The sequence below is a fragment of the Trichosurus vulpecula genome, chromosome 2 (genome assembly GCF_011100635.1).
Source record: "Trichosurus vulpecula isolate mTriVul1 chromosome 2, mTriVul1.pri, whole genome shotgun sequence".
Classification (NCBI taxonomy): Eukaryota; Metazoa; Chordata; class Mammalia; order Diprotodontia; family Phalangeridae; genus Trichosurus; species Trichosurus vulpecula.
In genome coordinates this window covers 209,197,594-209,215,229 of record NC_050574.1, presented here as the reverse complement: position 1 = coordinate 209,215,229, position 17,636 = coordinate 209,197,594, and the positions used below count along the sequence as shown (strand labels likewise).

The window sequence follows — 17,636 nt, the reverse complement described above, 5'->3', positions numbered from 1 at the left end:
CAGCCTCAGAGCTGCACCACCTCCGCAGCCCCTGAGGGTGGTGGCCAACAATGAACTCCTTTCACTGACCCTGAAGTTTTTCCCACTAACTTTCTCTGTTGTCTTTGGTGTTTGTGGGTTGAGAAGTCTGGTAACTGCCACAGCTCACTGATTCAGGGTGCCAGGGCCTGTTCCTCCTGGCTTCTGGTCTGGTTGGTCTGCGCTGCCCACACTGGGCTTTGCTCTGCTCCACTCCCAGCTCCATGCCTAACCATGAGAAATCAATATTTCTCCAATTACTTAGGTCCATCTTTACTTCTGTAATGTTTTAAGTTGCTTCCATATAGTTCCTTAGTGTTGGTAGATAGACTGGAATATTTTGTATATTCTGCAGTTATTTTAAATGGAATTTCTCCATCTTTAACTTTTGGTTTTTTCTTGGTAATATACAGAAAGGCTGATGATTTTTTTGGATTTTTTATATCCTGAAATTCCTCAATTTATTATTTTATTTTTTAGTTATCTCTGCAAGGTTTTTGAGAAATACCATCATATCATGTGCAAAAAAAACCCAACCAAACCCAACTATAGTTTGTTTCCTCATTGTCTATCTTTGTTCCCTTTGTTTCTTTTTTCTTGTCTTCTTCCTATAACTATCTCTTTCAAGTTATCAGAATGGGTCAGTCGTGCTTTACTCTGATATTATTGGAAAAGCCTCCAAACTTTCTCCGTTACATATATTGTTTGTACTTGGTTTTAGATAGATATTACTTACCATGTTAAGGAAATGTTCATTTAGTTTTATGTTTTCTAGTGTTTTTAATAAGATGATAGATTCTGTCCAAACCCTTTTCAGCATATATTAATATGATCACATGATTTTTCTTGTTCTTGTTATTAAAGTGTTTTGTTTATAGTTTTTCTTATATTGAACCAATCCTGCATTCCTACTATAAGTCTACCCTGGTCATTGGGTATAATTAAAAAAATACGTTGTTGTACCTATTTGCTAATATTTTATTTAATATTGTTTCAATGCTTATCAGAGCTATTAGTCTGTAGTCACCTTGTTCTATTTTGTCTCTCTTTGGTTTAGGTATCAAGAAGATATTTGTATCATAGATTGGAAGGGTACCTGTTTTTCTTGCTTTTTGCCAATAGTATGTGTAATGTTGAAATGAATTGTACTTTAAATGCTTGATATAATTCACTTATAAATCCATTCTAATCCTCAAGTTTTTTCTTTGGGGACTTAATTTATGGCTTGTTCAATTTCTTTTTCTGTTACTAGAGTTATATAAATAAATTATTTCTTTTTCTTTTAATCTTTATGTTTTAAATTCTTTATATTTTTAAAATATTCATCCATTTCACCCAAGTTATATGTGTTGTAGGCTTATAATTAAATAATTTTGGATATTTTCCTTTATTTCCTTTTCATTTTGGGGTGTGTGAATTCTTTATTTTTATGTAATTTTGTTTTCCTCTATTAAAAAAAAATAAGATTAGCTAACTATGTATAGTGTTAGTCCTGACCCCCACTCCCCCAAGTTCCTAGTTTTATTTATTTATTATATAAAGCCCATGTTTGTTTGTTTGTTTTATTTTCAATTTTGTTACTCATTTTTATTTTCAGTATTCCTAGCTTGGTGTTATGTTGAAGGGGTTAACTTGCTGCTTTGCTAGATTGTTTTAGTTGCATGTCCAATTTGTTGATTTGTTCTTTCTCTCTTTTCTTGATGAAAGTATTTAGAGATAGGAATTTTCCTCTCAGGATCATTTTAGTTGCATCCCATAAATTTTGGTGTGTTGTCTTGTCATTTTCTCTCATAAAATTTTCTATTGCTTTTGTGATTTGTTCTTTAACAGACCAAATCTTTAGGACTAAGTTATTTGGTCTCCAATTAATTTTTAATTATTTCTTCAAACACTTCGTTGAATATAATTTTTGTTCACTGTAACCAGTAAAAAAAAATTCCCTTTCTGCATTTGTTTATTAGGACTTTATGCCCCAATTCATGTGAGTTTTTGCAAAGGTATTATGTACAGCTGCATACATGTAAAATCCAGTTTCTATTCAGTAATTTCCAGATATCTACAGTCTCTGATTTTTCTAAAGTTCTATTCAGTTCCTTAACTTCTTCCTTGTTTATCTTTTGATTAGATTTATCTAATTCTATAAAGGGTACATTGAGATCCCTCCCCCCCCACCTGCATTATATCATTGCTATCAATTTCTCCCTGGAACAATTAATTTTCTTTTATATATTTAGGTGCTGTGCTATTTGGTGTATATGTATTAATACTCATTTGCTATCTGTGGTTTCTTTAACCATAATGTAGTTTCCCTGCTTGTGTTTTTAATGAATATTTATACTATAGGCTTCTCTGAAATCATGATTGCTACTCCTACTTTTTTGAGTTCACCTGAAGCATAATATAATGTGTTCCAAACCCTGATTTCAACTTTATGTGAATCTTTATGTTTCAAGTGTGTTTCTTGTAAATAACCTATCATTAGATTCTTCTATCTAGTTCATTTTGCTATCATCTAACCATTTTATGGGTACATCTACCTCATTCATGTTGTTTGGGACAGGATTTTCAAATAAAGGAGACACATCCTTAGGAGAAACAAAGTAAATTTATTTTACAAACCTTGCAAGATTTGGGCACACCTCCATAATGGAGGAGGCGAGGTAAAAGGGATCCTGCCTTAATTTATACTCTTTAATGAAAAGATTCCCACCTGCTTCTATCCCTTCTCACCATTGGCTGGGAGGTGGGCTTACAGTCTAGGTGCGAAAACTACACAGAGGACCAAGGTTGATCTGGTCCATTCAGGTTTTTCCCTATCAGAACTCAACTGCCAGGGTGGCGTCTGGAAGTCTAGGAGAAGAAATGGGGTGGGGGGGAGGAGAGACCTTCCTGGAGCAGAGAACAAATAGCTCACAGGAAGTCCATTATCTTATAACATCTGAGAGACAGAGGGGGAAGGGCATGCCCACAGCTCCAGGCTGACCTTCCAGAGTCACAAGGCCAAATCCCAAAACCTCTCCTACTCCCTTAGACATACCCTGTGAAGTCTTCACAATTATCCATCCTATTCAATGTTCATATTTCTCCTTAGTTCTGACCTTTTTTTTTTTGTTATCAGGAATACTTGGAAATCCTCTGTTTCGTTGAAGGATTAGTTTTCCCCCTGTAGTATTATACTCAGTTTTTCCAGAGAGGTTATTTTTAGGAGTAATTCTCTATGTTTTATCTTTTTGGAATATCACATGGTTTTCTTCTTGTTTATAATGTCAGCTACCAAGTCTTCTATGATCCCGACTGTGGTTCCTTGCTACTGGAAATCTTTCTTGGAGTGCTTTGACTTGGACTGCCCAACAGTATTTTTTCTTTGACCTGAAAGTTCTAGATTTTGGTTGTTGCACTCCTGAGAGTTTTCATTTGGGGTTTTTTTCAGAAGATTGTGATAGAACTAATATTCCCCAGTGTTTACCTGATGTGACTTCCCACAAAATGGGAGAGACTCTGGTCCTTTTCCCTTCCCACCTTCAGTAGGGATTAGCTTTTCCTAAAAGGAGACAAAGCCATCCCACTACCTGACTGGGCTTCTTCAACGTCATTTCCTAGTCACCTAAAGGCATAAAAAGTCCTGGCCATAGGCAGACAGGGTCTCTCAGACTTGGGGCATTTCTGAAGACCCCTTGAGTCACCAAATCCTTCACTCTATCTTCCCCTGAGGACTGGATGCATTCCATATGGAGATGAGGGGGTCTATGTCCATAGAAGCCAAAGTGCCACTGTATTTTTGTGGTGTATCTTTGCTGTGTTAGGGCAAAGTAGACCCTCTTTTTGTTACGTGCTTAATGATATGAAAATGCCTCATTTCATTGCAACATTTTCCCTAAACTATGAGAGCACTGCCACTGGAACTGCCTCTACCAAAACTGGATTCTTTCTATTTTCACCTTTTCCACTAGTTCTGAGAGATCTGGTCAGTTTTCATTTATTGAAATAGGGTAGTTGTTTTCTGCTTGGCCCATTCTAACTTTGGGGAAGTTTAATTCTTAGGTAAGGTTTACTATTGTATATTCTAAGGTATTGATTCTCCTTGTCACTTTCCCTCCCTAGCCAGTCCACTATGTATCTCTTATTTCATTTCCTCTAAGCACCAGGATATTCTTTTTTTTTTTTTTTGAGGTACTACTTAGACCTTTATAGATTTGTTCTCTTCTGGGGTTTACCTTCTAGGCTTCTCAGAGTCCAAGGCATTTCTTTTTTGCATTCAGCGTTGTTTTCAGTTGCATTTAGTGTTTATTCATATCTCCAGCTTCAGTTTCTGGATTCAGGACTGCTCCTGTATTCCTTCCTGGCAGGAGTGGGGAGGTGGGAGGGTTGAGGGGTGGAGGGAGGGAAAGGAGGGGCCTCAGGACAGACCCTGCTTAATCCAGAATTTGGTGGCAAATAGTAGGCCCTATATTTTGGCACAATTGTTTAGCTCTGTCTTCTGTAGTTCAGGCTCAAGTTGCCTGAATATTGAGTTGGGCCAGGATCACCAGGATTCTGGATTGGTCCAGGGCTGCCTACATTTGCTGGGGCAAATGTGGGCTTCCTGATCTGATCCCATCTCCTACTGTGAAGCAGAGGAGGCCCTTGGGTTTCCCCTTGTCTTGCTGAATGTTAGCCTGGACTGGTCTCTTTGTGTGAGTGAAGAGGAGACCCCTGGGTTGTACCTTCCTGGCTTTGTGCTAGAGCAGCTCTGTTCCCAGCCTCAGGACTGGGATGCTTTGTTCTTCATCTTCTACTTACCTTTACTTTTCTCTACCCTTTCCTCAGGATTGTGGCAGTCTTTTTGTGCAGCCCTGGACAGAACAGAAGAGTTTATAGCTGATTATCTTTGTATTTGTCATTATTCCTTCTGGTACACTTTTAGAGCTCCATTGGAAGCATTTACGGGAGAGAAATGGGATCCTCTAGATCCTAACACATCATTTCCACATAATCTCTCCTTTGTTTCCTTTATTTCTTTTTCTGGTTTGAACTTGTAATTGCCCTCCTTTGAAATGTTTTTCAGTTTGTAGCCAACAGGCTGCCTAGGGAGAGTTGAAGGGGCTCAGGTTAGAAACAGAGCAGATCAAAGCTCCTATAATGTCAATGTTGGAGCAGCTACACTTTCAGCCTAATGGAGAGGGGGAGATCCAGGCTGAAGGGAAGGGGAGGGGAAGCTAGAATAGGAAAGGGGAAGGAAGGGCAAGAGAGTGAAGAGGAGGGGATCAGAGGGGGAAGGAAAGGAAAGGAATTAAATACAAATACAACATTACATTTTTCATCTATAAGGGTGACCTGTAGTATATGTCATAGGCATGTGTATAACTATTTCTTTGAATAGTTCTCTATTTATAATTAATTGAAAGAAAAAATCCCAAGTATGAGTCTAATAAACTTAAACAATCACATTTATCATTTTGTTAAAATATTTTGGCTTCTTATTCTCTATAGCCCTTCCAAATCTGAGCAACCCCCATTCAGGGTGGAGGATTATCGTGAGTATCTGCGAGGTCTGTGTGGGTTGAAAGCTTCCATAGAGCAATGTTATTTTGTTTTTATCTCTTGGAGCATTTGCCACTGGTTAATCTTTCTGATGGATATGTCAGGGTATTGCAGCTCTACAATCCACCCTGGCCTGTAATGGATTCAGCAGTTGCATGTAATTGAAGTATTCAGTTTTGTGTTATAAAAGACTCAGAATTTTTAATGTGCACAATGGCCCATGCTTGGAAATCAGGCCATTTGTAAAAAGGCTTGCTGATCTACAAACAGCCCGGTTTCTGTTTGTGTCTTTGAATGCCAAACAGAACATTTTGTATTTGATCCTGAAAGCGAGAGAGAGCCATGGGATTGATTAGTAGGGGCTGGAGGTGACATGGTCAGACCTGACTTTTAGGAAGATCACTTTAGTGGCTAAATGGAGATAGATTGGAGTGGAGAGAGACTTGAGGCAGGTAGCCCTATCAGCAGGTTATTGCAATAGTCCAGGTGGGAAGTGATAAGGACCTGCATTAGAGTGGTGGCAGTGCCAGAGGAGAGAAGGGGTTGTGTCTGAGAGATGTTTAAAAGATGTTGGCAACAGATTGGATATGACAGTTGAGCAATAGTGAAGAATCAGGGATGACTCCTAGGTTGTGAACCTGAGGGACTAGGAAAATAGTATTGCTCTTTTTAGTAATACGGAAAGTAGGAGGTGGAGCAGGTTCAGGGTGGGGGTGGAGAACCTGTGGCCTTGAGCCCTTTGACTGAATCCAAAATCCTTGATTTGTTCTGTGAAGTCTGGATTCAGTCAAAGGACTGCACTTGAGGACCTAGAGGGCCACGTGTGGCCTTGAAGCCACAGGTTCCCTACCCCTGGTTTAGGGGAAAAATATTGAGTTTGGTTTTGTATGTGTTGGGTTTAAGATGTCTACTGAATATTCATTCTGAAATGTCTAGAAGGCATTTAGAGATGTGAGAATAGAAGGCCATGAAAAGGTTGGGGCAGGAAATGTAGATTTGAGAACCATCAGCATAGAGGCAGTAATTAAATCAATGGGAGCTGATAAGGTCCCCAAGTGAAGTAGTACAGAGGGAGAAGAGAAGAGGGCCTAGGATTCTATGGGACTGTTAGAATTCATGATCTGGATGAGGAAAGAGCAAAGGAAACTTAGAAGGAGTTGTCTGATACATAGCAGGAAAACCAGGAGAGAGTAGTGTCCTGAAAACTACTGATGTCCGGAAGAAGAGAGTATGAAGAAGAGGGTGATTGACAGTATCAAAGTTGCAGAGAGGTTGAGGAGAATGAAGATTTAGGAAAGACCATTGGATTTAGCAACTAAGAGATCATTGGTAACTTTAGAGAGAGGAGAGTAAGAAGAGAGAAGTGGGGGCGTGTAGTGTAGAGGCCTCTTGCAAGTGTTTAAACACAAAGGATAGAAGAGATGTTGGCTAGTTAGCAAGCAAGTGAGTTTTGTTTTTTGTTTGTTTTTTCAGGATGAGGGACATGCTGGCTTGTTTGTAGGCAGTAGGGAAGGAGACAGTGAGCAGGAAGAGATGAAGCAGAGATGACAGAGGGGACAATCTATTGGAGGAGCTGGATAAGAATGAGATTGTTTGAGAGAGAGAGGGGTTAGCCTTGGGAAGGAGTAGAGTCACATCAAGATGTGACAAGGGTGAAGATAGTTGCTAGAAGGCATTTGAGTGATGTGAGATAAGGAAGAGGGAAGAAGAAACTCATAGCAATTGGGACTCAGCTGTTTCTCTAAAAGAAAACTTTAAGGAATATTTTGGTCTCCCATGATAAGGGGAAGCCTGGTAGACTGGAATTGTGACATTTAGGGAAGAGCTATGAAAATTAAGTGATCAGGCACAAAATGGATGGCCAGGTTTGGGGTGCCCAGGTGTGAGGCTGCTGAAGTACCTCTTCTTTCAGGCCTCAGCTCAGGTGTCATCTTTACTACAAGGCCTTCCTGATCCCTCTAATTAGAGGAGACTTTTTCTTCTCTAATTGAACATGTCTCATCCCCTTGTTAGGCTATAAGCTCCTTGGGCAGGGAATTAGTATTTTTCTTCTTTGGTGCATCTGGCACCATACCTTACACGTAAAGCTATAATGAAGATTTGGACTTGAGAGGCCTGCTGCTTACTAGCTGGGTGACTCTGGGCAAGTCACTTAATCTCTCTGAGCCCTACTTTCCTCATCTGTAAACTGGGATGATAATAGCACGAAATTTGCAGGATTGTTTAGAGGATCAAATATGATAATGTGTATAAAATGCTTTGCAAACTTTAAAGCCCTATGTTAGCTATTATTATTATTAATAATAATTATAATAATGTCATTTTATTTGTTAAATTTAGCATAGTCAACTTAAAGAAAAATAATGTGTTACTTTTATATGTACAATAAAGTTATTTCTTTATATATCTCTTTGGTAAGTTGAAATCACTGTAGACATTGAGAGTGATAGGGATAAGGAAAGGATCTGTCATTTCACTGGTGTTACACACAATTCTTGGTCAGTAATTTCCTCTAGCACTGAAGTTCAGGCTGCCTGAACATTGGGTTGGGCCAGGACCACCTGGATACGGGATTGGACTGCCTATATTTGCTGGGGCAAAATGTGGGCTTCCTGATCTGGTCCCATCTTCTACTGTGAAGCAGAGGAGACCCCTGGGTTTCCCCCTTGCCTTGCTGAGTATTGGCCTGGACTGGTTGTGAGTGGAGAGGTGACATCTGGGCTGTCTGTTGCTGGCTTGGTGCTAGAGTGGCTCTGTTCCTTGCCCTGGGACTGGGGTGCTTTGCCCTTCATTTTCTACTTACCTTCACTTTTCTCTGCTCTTTCCTCAGGATTGTGGCAGTCTTTTTCTGCAGCCCTGGACAGAACAGCTCAGTTTATAGCTGATTATCTTTGTTTGTATTTATCATCATTCCTTCTGGTCCATTTTTAGAGCTCCATTGGAAGTATTTGCGGGAGAGAAATAGGCTCCTCTAGATCGTTACACATCATCATTTCCCTATAATCTCGCCTTTGTTTCTTTTAATTTTTTTCTAAATAAGCACCTTTTCCTCAATTTATAGTCTTAGAGAATTGTCTAGAGCACTAAAAAATGTTCAGGTGATTTATTCATGATCACACTGCCAGTGTGTGTCAGCAAGTCTTCAGCACAGGTCTCCCCGGCTTCAAAGCTAACTCTTTGTCTCCTTGAGAAACAGACCACTGGTCATGCTTTTAAGTAATAAAATATCCTCTTCTACTTGGGTTGAGGGATACCTCTGATATTTGCCAGCTGACATAAGAATAAATACACTAGTTTGGGGTGAACAGGACAGACAACAATTTTGTAGGCTAATCATGTTAGGTGTGTTTTTGTTATGTTTTATAAGCTATGATTTAGTCTGTGGTATATTCAGACCTATGAAAATAATCAGTTGTGTTATAATGAACTACTATTGTATAGGGAAGACTGTTCTTTTTTTAGGTAGTTCTTGTGTACTGACTGTTATGTCAGTATTCTGTTTGAAATTTATTAACACAGAGGTAATCCTCACCTACTTTGCTTGAGCAGCTGTAGCTTTTTTTTAAATGTAGGGAAACATACATATCTTCTGATTTGTGTCATATTCTTTTCAAAGAAAACACCATAAAAATTAAAAATTTACTTTTTCCCCCCACCATCAGTCTGCTTAACAACCCACCCCTTCCCTTTTTTAAACTAGGTGCTAACAAAAGTAAATAGATAAATCAGAGATAAATCATTACAATTCTAAGTTAATGAAGATATATCTCCTAATTACTTTACTTCCTTGAATAGGTCTAACAAGTTCTTTGCCTCTTCTGTAAAATGCACTTTGGTCTTCTTAGATCATGAAAGACAACAGCCAGCCAACCAAAATGCAAATATTAAAACCAGTGGTATAAAGAGAGCTGTACTTAGTATAAGACATGGATCTGAGGAGCATCACCTTTCACCATGTGACCATGGGCAAATAACGTCTCTTACTTTTAGCTTCCTCAACTCTAAAATAGGGATAATGTAAGAAATGGGAGGAGGAGTTTTGTTTCCACAGAACTAAAGGTGTGCCTCCCTGCCCTCCCCCACCCCAGCTTTAGCAGAGACAAGGCCTCAAGGTCGGTCAGGTGAGAGGTTAGAGGCTTGTATGCGTGTGCATACTTCTTGAGAAGGCAGTCTAGGGAATTAGAGAGGCCAAACCCACTTGAACCAGTTCAAGCTTATCTAGGGTCTGGTCTTGGTCAAGAATCCAGGCCTACTGATTTGCATAATTTGCGTATGTTAAAGAGGGAAAGTAGGGGAAGTAAAAGAATATAGTTTAATCCTAAACTAAGACAAGGAAAATCTAATTAACTTCACTTTTGCTTCTGTATCCTTATTATCCTATTTATATAAACTGTATAACTTAGGAAAACTATGTAAAAAACAAAGACTGTAAACTAACCATGACTCTAGCAGGAGTAGAGGGAATGGTTACCCCTGCTCCTGCAGCTGTATCAGTGTGAGTGTTCCTGTGAGCACCACACCTGCTCTCTCGGGGAGTGTAATAAAATGCCTCCCTCTGCCCACTCTGGTCCTGAGTTCTTTGGGTGTGAATGGGCAAATCACATGGATTTTCCTAAGGTCAAGTGAAGGGAAGCAACAGGCAGCAGAAGCTCGCCGGGCTTACTCCTGGATCTTGTCTTGGGGTGTCCTGTGATCCCCACTGCGGTGTTAAGAGGGCTACCACTCTGGATTCCCTTGGGGAACCCTGTGGTCTGCACGGCCTTCTTAAGGGGACATCACTTGGGACTTCCGGCCCTGTCTCAGGAGCCTTGTGATCTTACCACCATCCTAAGGGGCCATCGCTTGGGTCTTCCTTAGGGTCTGACCCCTAGGAGGCCCTGTGATCCCCACAGATTAAGGGATGGCTACCACTTGGTCTTCCTCTGGGAGTCCTGTGGTCTGTACAGCTTTCCCTAGGGATTATCACAGGGTTCTTCCTCAGGACTTTGGCCCTGCCTAGGAAGTCCAGTGATCCCCAAAACCACGTTTCTCACAGATAATAATAAGCGAAAGTATGTAAAAACACTGTGTAATTGTATAAATACTATATAAATAAATGTATTTGTAAATATTTATAATTCATGAATTGTCCACCTCAGGATTTTTCCTTCCTTTTGTTCATGGAGGAAAGGAGGTTTTCTTAACTTTGGAGGGAAATTGGAAAGGAATGTTTAAGGTTTCAAAGTTTCATTTCTGACCACACTCATCTGTGAATGAGGAGATACAGGCCCATTTTTAAAATCGTGCTAAGGGATCTTGCTAATTTTTTCATATTTATTCTGGTAATATCCAGTGCCTATCAGGTTAGTCAAAAGGATTCCTGGTTCACTTGTATTCCTCCTTATCAGTCTGCCATTGGACCACTGCACAAAGGCCACATGCCTGTCTTTTGGCCTGATTTTGCTGCTTTTACAGGATATCAGTTTTAGCATCTCCCCCTCTTCAAAATGGAACTTTAGGCAATAGAACTTGTCGAGTTGGTGGTGGAGAGGGGCTGTATTCTCTCTCTGCTTAGATTTAGTAGCAAAAATAAGGAAGAAAAGTTCTTCTCACACTCTGGGAATGTGGTAGATGCTTTGCATTGTGTGGGTGTCTGTCCTTGAGGATGAAAAGAAGCTTCTCTTCCAGAACTCCACCCTGCAGTCCATATTCAGAGATAATAAGAGTTGGTGAGAGGCCCAACTTAAGAGAAACAGCCTCAAAGGAAAAATTTTTAAACTTGAAAGAGAAAACACACCGATCAGGGAAATAATAAACCTTCTAAAAAGGAGCCCTGAATAGGTTCTTTACAGTAGACTATGAACATGTGTCAAGAACAGAACATGTTGTTCTCTTTATTGTGTATATATATATATATATATATATATATACACACACACACACATATATATGTTTTCACATACATATGTGCCTATACATACATAGCTACATATAGGTGCTTGTATACATAAACACACATATATGTATGTGTATGTATATGTGCCATGTGTGTGTGTATACACACATATGTATACCTGTACACACAATATAAAAGAAAGTGTTTCATTTTTTGCTTATATGCTTAGGGAATTTATACTTTATGAAGTTTTTTTGTTTGTTGGTTTTTTGCTTTTTAAGTAGGAGGGTTACTTTTAAAGCAATGGTGTTCCCTAAGGTGCTTGAGGAAGTCCTGTTTTACTCTCCTGGTTTTACCTCAGGAGAAAAGAATGCTAAATTGTAGGGTGGTGGTGAAAGCTCTTTTCTAATCATTTTCTATGTTAATAGAAAATCAGACTTGACTTCATTGCCGTGGGCTGCTGAATCACTGTTTAAATCTGTGACCCCTTTGATGTCTGATTCGCACAGAAGTTGTAAGAGGCCTGGGAAGGAAGAAAAGGAGCATAAAGGGGATTTTCTGTCAGTATTGTAGGAGCCAAGTTTTATTATTCTTATTTGGTTAAAGCTTTTTGAGGGAAAGGATTGTGGTTTCTTTTGTTGTAGCAGTTACTATGCCATCCCTACCACAAGCAGAGACAGAGAGCCTTTCTATATTTGATGTGTATCTCCTTAATAATGAGAACAGACTAAAATGTTTCATTTGTCATTTGTTGTTATCATTAGCAGAGGCTAAATATAGTTAAATCCAAGTGGTGAAATGCAGTGATTTTATAAAGTAAAGAACATCATTCATCATTGACTGAAAATGTGGTTGCATGTATTAGAAGCATGGCTTTATAAAGTCCTATTTCCAGTAATGTGGTATTTTTGTTTTGTTTTGAATATTTATGAATCTGAAAACATTTTAAGTGAAATTATGCTTATCAGAAATTGCATGTGCCTATCAACAATCCTTTTTTTTAAAAAAAGTAGCATAGTATTAATCAACCAAGCTCAATTTTCAGCTTTTAGCTTTTAAAAGCATTTTTCTGTATTTCTAATACAAAGTGGAAGGATTTAAGCATTCTACCAATATTAGGGGCAAATCCTCATCATGACTTCCCTTCCTGTATGGCCCTTGGTGGGGGCCACACAAATAACTAGTTCTAAAAAATCTACCAGAAATGTCTTGTGACCACAAAAGCAGCACCGTGAGAATCACTCCAATAGAGACTGAACCTCTCCTCGAGTCTTGCTCTGATGCTTCATTGAGGCATGGAGGTAACATTATGATAGTTTTAACAATACACTCAAATTCACTTGATGAACTTAATCTAAGTAATGCTTTCAATCATACTGTATTTTGAGGCAAAATAACATTTCTGCACACAAATTTGCATGATGAGCCCCAAAGTAAGAAATGAATTCCCATATAGTTTGTAAGGGCAATCCCTCCCCCACCCCCCAATATCCAGCTGGTCCATGTCATTGAGGAGTTGTGCTGGAACTCTATCCACTGCACTACCTAGCTATAGAGGAATGTAGAGGAATTAACCTTGGCAAGGAGAAGGCCCAGCTCTTCATGAAAGGCTGGTATTAAAGGAGGAGATAGTGGGGAAAGATTTGCCAACTATGTAAGATGGAGCATGCGGAAATGAGGTCTCAATGAGTGACTTTGATTTTTTTTTCAGTAAAGTTTGAGGCAAGGTCCTTAGCTAAGAGAGTGACTGGGTGGGGGAAGGGGAAGGGCCAGTGGGAGGATCCAGCAAAGAAGGCCTGATAGGTTTGGGATAGCAAATCAGTCAGGGAGGTGTAAGGATCGCTTTGCTGCAGTGAGGTCAAGCTGAGATTATATAAAATTGTGATAGACCCATGCAGCATGGTTTCATGATTTATCTCCAGGTCTGTTCAGCCACATAGGAATTAAAATGTAGAGAGCAAACCGTAGGAGCAATCCAGGACTGAGGTTTGGCAAGACATGATCAGCTAGAGGGCTTCTAGAGAACTGAGTGTAGTGCAGAAATGGTTCACCAAGAAGTCCTTCACATATCGAAGCCTTCTCTCATAGGAGCATCCTCCAACCAATGACAGGTTAGAAGTAATAAATGCTTGTTATAGCCCTTGCTGTATTCTTATCCACATCAAATTATTTTGTCTGTTGCTTACCTAAAGCTCTAGCCTTAAAGAATATCAGGAGAAAGATGCAGAAAGACCATTATGCCAAACCTTTTATTTGTTGCTATTTTGGGAGTAGATTAACTATGGTATTCGTAATGCTTTTCCAGTGCCCCCCTCCTTAAGCCTGATCCCAACCCTCCCCACCACCATCTTTCAGCTCCAGCACTTTTGGGTTAAAATCCCTGTTCCAGAGGTTCATATCTATGTCCTTTTACTCAGATTGGAGCCCAGGAGTCTGGGACGGAGTAGCTTGCTTTTTGTAAACAAGCAAGCTTTCCTTTATGGAGTGATAAAAGACATTCACCTCTTAGAGTCTGCACAAATCCTTTCTAGGAAAGTGGTTCATGCCTCTTTTAATAAAAGGCTACCTCAGGCTGAGAGCTTTTGATAGCATTTTTCCTCCTGTATTTTTTTTAAAAAGAATTTATTGATATTCGTTGTTTTTACATCACCTTCGTTTCAGAATATAGACTCCCCCCCACCCCCCACTGCCCTTCCTTACCCAGGACCCTTCCCTTGTAACAAAGAATAAAAAAGAAAGGAGAAAGGCAGTTCAGCAAAATTATCATCTCTGTGTATGTTTGTAATACAGCCTTTCCCTGTGTTAGTGGAAAGTGTGTATAAATATGAGATGTAGGAGTGAGGATATCCAGTGGTTAGATTACAGTCAGTAAGACACTTGCATGTATCTTCATGTTCTAGTTCATTCCCCACCAAACCAATTTAAAAAAAAAAAAGAAAAAGAAAACCTGTGTAGACACAGTTCCTGTCTGTCGCTTTGCAGACTCTTTAATGTGTCCTCTTTTGAGGCAGGAATAAGCTTCTGCTTCAAAGGAGAGTGAGGTAGGAGGAGACTGGGTTTGTCCAACACTTTCTAAAGCTGAGGGAGTTTGTTACTACACTTCAAGGTGTTTAACAAAACCATTTGCATTTGAATGCTGATCCCTTTGAGTGTGGGGCACACAGGAAACAGGCTTCTAAATGATAGATAAACTCTCCCTTTCTATGGGGAAGCTTCAAGTCAGGGCAACTGTGCTTTGGCCCCGAGGCTTAAGCCAAATCCTCTTCAGATCATAGTTAATGCTGCACCTGATTCTACAGCAGCTGCTGCTTTTGAACAGTATGATGCTTCTCCTCCCCCAGAGGACTTGAAAGTATCCTTTCTGCAGCACTTTGAGCCTTTGTAGATGCAACGAGAAAAACACAGGTTGTGAGATGAACCCAGGATTCCTGTTTGGGAATTCACCACCCAGCACTTAGCATTTGTCAATGTTTCCCTTCCTCGCCATGGTTTAACTAAAAGGAAAGGTGACTACCTCAAATGGTAAAATGTTTGTGCAGAAAATTTTCCAGATGATACATTTAGTTACATCGTTTGTTTTTTCCATCAATGTATGAACATCTTATTTTTTGCTAAGAGGTTATTCAAATCATTTTTCTATAAGGGAGGGGACAGGAGGGAGGAAAAGTGACAAAGCAGGGTGTGTGTGTGTGTGTGTGTGTGATTTCTTGAAGATCAATTTCAATAACATCATCCTTAAAAATGTAGACATTTAGGAAGGGCCTTCTGCTTCACTGAACTGCCAGGGCGACCTTTAGGGCAACCCTGTTAATCTTGGTGACTACTGGAGGGTCAATATAGCCAGTGATCCATTCTTTCCTGTGACCTAGACGGGAATGCCACCCACTAACTCTCATGCTTTTCAAGTCAGTTTCCTTTGAACACAAGTCAGCTCTTTTTATTTTTGTAATAGAGTAACCTGAAACTTTCCTATTGCTACAAGAGTACTTATATATCCCAAAGGAAGTGAAACTTTATGAAGACTGTGAAAATGAGGATATGGTCATTGTGAAATCTCAGGGTATCTTTTAATTGAACCATCATAGACACTCATTTATCCTGTGCTAGGTGTTAAAGTTGTGTAGGATCTCATTATAGTGTAAGAAAGTATCCATATATGACAAGGGTAGATGAGAGTTGCAGGAATATAGGCCATGGTTTAAAAATAATTTTTAAAAAACTATTACATCCTGGTTATATTAATAGAAGCACCTTTTCCTGGGCTACAACGGTGATAGAGGCTTGGGATTCATTACACTTTGGGTTTATTTTGGTACTCACAGATTTCCAGCTGGAAGGGACCTCAGAGATCATCTAATCCAACACCCTTATTTCACAGATGAAGTTAAGTGGCTTGCCAAGGTCACACAAATAATAAGGGGCAGAGCTGGGATTTGAACTCAGTTCCTCAAACTCCCTTATTCATTGCTCTCTCCTCTGCCCTCTGCTGGATTCTCCTGAGAGGCAAGAGCTTGGGGTGAGATGCACCAATGAAAAATGTAGGTATATTTCCTGTGCACAAAAACTCAGCATAACAAAAATAGCTTTTGCCCCACAAAGGCTATTAAGTATAAACCATTAATAACTGATATAATTTAGGACATAGAGGTGTTGGTGGCACAGTGCTTGCTATTCAGACAACCTGGCATGTACCATTTCTGAAAGAAGTATTTGCATCTTTAATAGTCAGTCTGACTGCAGAAGAATAATGTGGTTGTTTCATGAGAGGAACTCTCCACCCCAATGCTGAATGGATGTGGTTAGATATTTAGGTAGTTTTCTGCCCTGTTTTAATACTTGTGAATTTCAAGGGGGAATGGAATAGCTCAAGTGGAAGGAATGCTGAGGGGAGAATCATGCTTTTTGCTGCCATCTACAGATGTCAAAGTGCATTTCTATAAAGTCTCAGCAAAGAAAACAGGTCATCCTAGAGCAGAAACAAATGAAAATGTGTCCAAAGTATGTTTTTAAAAATATATTTTGTAAATATATTCTGACAGTAATAACATTTTGAATGCAGTTATTGGAGTATCTTGTTTACTCTTCTGGCTAAAAATGTTATCTGTAGCAATCAGCAGTATTGTTTTTTTACATTTAAAATTGTCAAGGTAAAAATTTGTGTTATCATTATGAATGGCCTACAACATTGGAATACTGGAAGTATTGATCTCTAAGGTCATGTCCAGCTCCAATAGACTGTAAGTCTATGAAATATTTAAAAATGAGTCTGAGGGTTATCTTTCAGGGATAGTTTAGCTTCAGTACTAACCGTAAGAAGTGTGATTAAAAGTGAATAGTAGGGAATTTTATGAGGATGAATGATAAACTAGACAACCTTTTAAGGTCCCTTCTATGACAGACCTGTTGGGTGCGGGGGGCGGGGGGCGCGGAAATGATTTAGAGTAACATATACAGCAGTAAGATGGTGCCTGAAGCAGCTTCTGCCCTCGTGTTTCCTTCTGTATATTTGCCAGGCTTATAATGACACCTTGCAAACATCTTTTTGTATTATTACTTAAAGGGTCAAATTTAGACAGGAATTACTGGAAAAGCGCTGGATGGAGAAAAAAGAAATGGCCATTAAGGAAACAAAGGAACAAGAAGAAAGAGAGAAGAGGCTAGAAGCCCTCAGGAAACAGGTGGTTTTATTTAATTTGAGTATTTTAATATGCAATTAAGGATGCTTCTAAATACTATAATGTGATCATTACTAAAGTTAATTTCAAGACATCTGCTTTTTGAAGTCTAATTCTTCAGAATTTGGACACATCATAGGGATTTAGATCTAGATGACACCCAGTTCATACAGGTCACCTCTTTCATTTGAGAGATATGAAAACTGGGCACTAGACAGGGGAAGTGGGAAGTACCTTCCTAGAGGTCACTCGATGAGCAGCAGAGCTTGGAATCCAACCTCAATTTTCTAGGGCTCTTTCCAAAACAGATTTTCTTCACTCAAGGGAACAGAATTATTCATTAAGGTCACATTTATGTTATCTGATATGGCCAGTTCCTGAGAATATTTGCACTTCATCCACACCTTTAGAAAGCTCTCCTAAAACCTCAATGCCTCTAGTTTGTTAACACCTTGATAATAATTGAGAGCAGTAAAATACTAGCCATACTAGCCCAGGGATTAAAACAGTTGCAAGGAAGCTGTTAGGCTTTCACCCATGCTTTGATA

General features: G+C 39.4%; 1 protein-coding gene across 1 annotated transcript in view; it reads left to right on the top strand.

Annotated features, from left to right (window-relative positions):
* CCDC148 (coiled-coil domain containing 148) overlaps positions 1 to 17,636 on the top strand; it is a 180,633-nt gene that overhangs the window by 154,700 nt on the left and 8,297 nt on the right. Inside the window, exon 8 of the mRNA XM_036745621.1 lies at positions 16,974 to 17,091. Within this exon, the coding sequence (XP_036601516.1) occupies positions 16,974 to 17,091 (118 nt within the window). The remainder of the gene's footprint in view (positions 1 to 16,973; positions 17,092 to 17,636) is intronic.